Source organism: Gossypium hirsutum, chromosome A09, assembly GCF_007990345.1.
Source record: "Gossypium hirsutum isolate 1008001.06 chromosome A09, Gossypium_hirsutum_v2.1, whole genome shotgun sequence".
Lineage (NCBI taxonomy): Eukaryota > Viridiplantae > Streptophyta > Magnoliopsida > Malvales > Malvaceae > Gossypium > Gossypium hirsutum.
Window position 1 is genome coordinate 78,138,406 of NC_053432.1, and position 5,371 is coordinate 78,143,776.

Genomic DNA, 5,371 nt, shown 5'->3' on the forward strand with positions numbered 1-5,371 from the left:
CCATAAATATTTTTAGAAATATTTATAGAGTGTCATTGAGTTGGTATTAAAGTTTCGTTAGAAAATTTTAACGTTTGGATAGTTAATTAACTAAAAAGGACTAAATTGGGAATAGTGTAAAATTTGTTAAATTGTGATTAAATAGCTTAAGTGACTAAAGTGGAGGGATTTAAAAGGCTATTAGACCCAAATTATATGGGCTGGACGGTTGGGTAAGAAAAATCAGCAGAATGTAAGGAGAAACAGGGGCAAAATTGGAAACTTAACAAATTAAACATTTAAAACAAAGACAAAAGTGAAAAATCTAGAGATCTCTTCACAATTTATCAGCAAAAACGCCATAGGAGGTCTGGAATAAGCTGGTTTTTCATATTTTTGAATCATGTAAGTTTAATTCTTGATTATTTCTTCTAATTTTTGTGATTTTGATACTTTTACAATTAGGTCCAACTAATTATTTCATTAGTTTTTAATTCCATGGCTGATTTTGAAAGTTACCATTGATTAGTGTTGGATTTTTATGATGAATAAACATGAAATTGAAGCTTTAATTTTGTTATATGATGATTTTATTAAGTAATTTTGATAGAAATTGATTTTAGGGACCTAATTGTGAAAAAGTTGGGAATTAAGGTTTGGTGTTGCGGTTTTGAGTATGAAAGGCTATGTAGTAGTCTAAAATAGTTGGAAAAAGGTGTTAATTGAGAAAAATTAGATCAATTGAGGGTTAATTGAGTAGGGATCAAATTGTAAAAACTGTAAAGTTTGGGGTAAAAGTGTAACTTCGAAAATTAAAGGGCATAAATTGTGAAATGAATTAGAATTGAATTAAATGCTGATGAATGAATAAATTTGCATTTTAGATCGAGAACCTGAAACAAGTCGAGGAAAAGAAAAAGTAGCCGATTAGTCCCTGAACTTTTACAAATTCTGCAAATCGATCCAGGTAAGTTCATATGGCTGAAATTTAATGATTAAATGTTAATTTCATGAATTATACAATGTATGATGAAATGTATTTATTGTTGAAATGAGAATAAAATAAAAATGTGAAAATCGAATAAATGATCAAATTAAGTGGAACACCGGATTTGAGTACTTCTGATCAAGAAACAAAGTGATAAGTGGCTACACTTATCTGATCAAGAAACAAAGTGATAAGTGGTTACACTTATCTGATCAAGAAACAAAGTGATAAGTGGTTACACTTATCTGATCAAGAGACAAAGTGATAAGTGGCTACACTTATCTGATCAAGTGATAAAGTGATAAGTGGTAGCTTCAGCTACACTTATCTGATCAAGTGGCAAAGTGATAAGTGGTAGCCTAGCTACACTTATCTGATCAAGGACAAGTGATAAGAGGTCATATGTCAAAGTGAAAGTGAAGTACTCAATTTTCCGTAACCGTTCCTTAATTTTGATCAAGGATGGTAAGTGACAAATGGGCCCAAAGGAATTATGGTAAAAGAATAAGTAGTAGTGAGTTTATACCAAGGAACTCACCAAAGATTGTGGTTGACAGGTAAATTTAGTAATGGTGTATATTGTATAAGTGTACAAGTGTTTGGTAAGATTTATGTTTTATGCCTATGAACTTACTAAGCTTTTCTATAAGCTTACATGTGTGTGTTTATTGTTTTTGTAGATTAACGTATTTATACATTCGGAAGATCGGATCTACATCAAGAATCACACTATCCAGATATACTCCGGTAGTTTATGTTAAGCAACTTTTTGGATTTATATGGCATGTATAGGGAATTGAAGTGAAAAGTAAATTTGAATGTTATGGTTGCGTTAGATATCGAAATATATACATGTTTTTAGTTTGAAATGGTTGATTGGTTGAACTTCATTAGTATTTAAATGAAGTAGATGAAATACTGGAATTGGTTGTGATTTGAAATTTGCAGGGAAGGCTAGACAATTATAAAGGGGTTATATTGAATTTTTTTTTAAAAATTGCAATGGAGCAGTTCTTGGACAGCAGCATTGATGTAACTTTTAAAAATCACCAAAAATAGTGGAAATATAATTAGAAGTTGAGTGAGATATGAAATTAAAGCTGAAAGAGTCTACTTTCATATAAAAGAAGTGGAGTAAGCAAAAGAATTATATACTTTTAGATATTTGAATTTTAGTGAAACAGGGCAAGAATGTTTTTGAAGTCCCCTGTTCTGACTTTAGAAATTCATTAAAAATTGTACAGAAGGAATTTTGAGTTATAATTTATATGTATAGACTCCTTAATGAGTCTATTTTCAGTAGAAATAAGTTTAATCACCATATGAAGCCTTTAATAAGAGATAATTAAATTTTAGTGATGAGTGGTTAGGATAGTCGATTAGTGAAACAGGGGAGACTTCAACTAATAAACTGTACTAATTGGCTAAATAAAAAATTCTGAAAAATTTATGATGAATAGATATATGAGTCTAGTTTTATGGAAAATTTACGGATCTAAATTTCGAGTTTTGTAGCTTGAATTATAATTATTTTAGTGACTGCTGTACAGGAGGACAGCTTTATTATGAATGATGAAATTAAATTTGAAAGTAAATTTTTATGCCCCGAACTTTTAAGTTAAGTCAAGTAACGCCTCATGCTCGACTCCGACCATGGTCTCGGGTAAGGGGTGTTACATTTTAGTGGTATCAGAGCCCGGTTTAGCCGGTCCTCGGAATATGTGTGAAGTGTAAAGTGTTTAGAAATACATGCCATATAAATCTGTGATAGTGTGATGTGTATGATCCGATCTAATCTTTGTTATTTTTATAGATACTCTCCGATTATAAAGATGTCAAATTTACCTGAACGTACTGATCAAGAAGAAGTTAACAGTAGAGCACAGAATTCTGAACAAAGAGCAAGCAGTGATGTTCCGATTTCCCAAATGCGAGAGCATGAATTAAAGAATATGATTTATGGGATTATGAATCAGTGGTATACTGAAATGAGGCAAGAAAGAAATCAGGCTGAACCACCTCCTCCCCCTACTGCTCCATCGATGGTACCCCCGGTTGCTCCTCCACCTTTTACAACGACTGAATCTAGTAAGCGTTCTCCATTGGAAAGGCTTAGAAAACTTGGAGCCGAAGAATTTCGGGGAAGGACTGATGATGATCCCGTCAAAGCTGAATATTGGTTACAGAGTTTGATAAGAATTTTTAAAGAAATGGCTTGCTCACCAGATGACTATTTGAGATGTGCTGTGTCTCTGTTGAAAGAAGAAGCTTATAGTTGGTGGGAGACGATCGAGGCTGTGGTTCCGGCAGAGAAAATTTCTTGGGAATTTTTTCCAAAATGAATTTAAGAAGAAATATGTGGGCAGACGATATTTGGATAAAAAGAAAAGGGAATTCCTCGACCTACGACAGGGAAATAAATCAGTAGTTGAATATGAAAGAGAATTTGTCTACCTCAGCAAATATGCCCGAGACATTGTATCTACTGAAGAAGAAATGTGTATCCGGTTTGAAGAAGGGTTAAATGATGAAATTAGAATGATGATTGGGGGTAATGAAATACGAGAGTTCGTTGTTCTGTCAGACCGTGCTCAAAAGCTTGAAGAAGTATACAATAGAAAAATGCAGCGGGATCGAAAAAGTAAAGAGCCATTCAAAAGAGGTGCTTCTAAGTCATTTTCAGATTTTCCAGTGAAGAAATCTAGAGAAGAAATTAATCGAACTACATCAGTGTCGGGGAGATCGGGCAGAGATAGACCAAGACAATCTGATTTCAGGGTATTCGATAGACCTGTAGCAAGTGTGAGCAGTGTTCAGAATGCTTCACGACCTAAGTGTCAATATTGTGGAAGATATCATTTCGGAGAATGCAGGACTAAGATGGGGGCTTGTTATAAATGTGGGGCTACTGATCATCTTATTCGAGATTGTCCCCGGCTGCAAAAAGATGAAGTGGAACAGAAAGAGATACAGAGAACCATTCCTCAAAGAAGTAGACGTTCGGGCCAGAGCAGTGCTACAGGGACTACCCGTTCGGGTACGAGGGAATCAGTTGGTCGATCAGAGAATAGAGCACCAGCACGTACCTACGCCATTCGAGCAAGGGAAGAAGCTACGGCTCCTGATGTAATTGCTGGTACTTTCTATCTTTATGATGTTATTGTTTATGCATTGATAGACCCTGGATCTACTCATTCATATATTTGCACTATGTTAGCATCTGAAAAGAATTTATTTGTTGAGTCCACTGAATTTGATATACAAGTTACAAATCCATTAGGTCATAGTGTGATGGTTAATTTGATATGTCGTAATTGTCCACTGAAAGTGAAAGGCTATGAATTCCCCGCTGATTTGATGTTGTTACCCTTTCGGGAATTTGACATTATTCTGGGGATGGACTGGTTAATGAGACATGATGCGGTGGTGAATTGTCGTGATAAGCAAATCAGTTTGAAATGTCAAACAGGAGATGTAATCTCAGTTGGGTCAGAAAACATGGGCGATACAGTCAGAATTATTTCAGCTCTCTCTGCTCAGAGATTATTACGCAAAGGCAATGAAGCATTCTTGGCTTATATCCTTGATACTCGGGGTTCTGATTTAAAGCTCGAACAAGTGCCAGTGGTGAATGAATTTCCTGATGTGTTCCCTGAAGAGTTACCCGGTCTACCACCTGATAGAGAAGTTGAATTTGTAATTGATGTAATCCCCGGAACAACTCCTATATCAATGACACCGTACAGAATGGCTCCAGCGGAATTAAAAGAGTTGAAGGCGCAGTTGCAGGAGTTATTAGATAAAGGGTTCATCAGACCGAGTATGTCGCCCTGGGGTGCACCTGTCTTGTTTGTGAAAAAGAAGGACGGTTCTTTAAGACTGTGTATAGATTACAGGCAGTTGAATAAGGTAACGGTAAAGAATAAATATCCTTTGCCTCGTATTGATGATCTGTTTGATCAGTTGAAAGGTGCTGCAGTATTTTCCAAGATAGACCTTCGATCTGGGTATTATCAGTTGAAAGTTAAAGAGTGTGATGTGCCGAAAACTGCCTTCCGAACTCGATATGGTCATTATGAATTTTTGGTGATGCCATTTGGTTTAACCAATGCTCCTGCTGCTTTTATGGATTTGATGAATAGAATTTTTCAGTCATATTTGGATAGATTTGTGGTTGTGTTCATTGACGATATATTGATTTATTCAAAGACAGAGTCCGAACATGCACAACATCTAAGGATTGTATTACAGACTTTGCGGGAGAAACAGTTATATGCGAAATTCAGCAAATGTGAATTTTGGCTTCAGGAAGTTGCGTTTTTGGGTCATATTGTATCAGCTGATGGAATAAGAGTGGATCCAAGTAAGATAGCGGCAGTGGTAAATTGGAAAGTTCCAAAGAAT

At 35.3% G+C, this 5,371-nt stretch overlaps 1 protein-coding gene across 1 annotated transcript; it reads left to right on the top strand.

Annotated features, from left to right (window-relative positions):
• Positions 1-1,679: 1,679 nt before the first annotated feature.
• On the top strand, positions 1,680-3,973 carry LOC107932427 (uncharacterized). Its single transcript, XM_041076961.1, has 2 exons — positions 1,680-1,714; positions 2,781-3,973. The coding sequence occupies exon 2, from the start codon at positions 2,800-2,802 to the stop codon at positions 3,307-3,309; it is 510 nt and encodes a 169-aa protein (XP_040932895.1). The 5' UTR covers positions 1,680-1,714; positions 2,781-2,799; the 3' UTR covers positions 3,310-3,973.
• Positions 3,974-5,371: the final 1,398 nt, after the last annotated feature.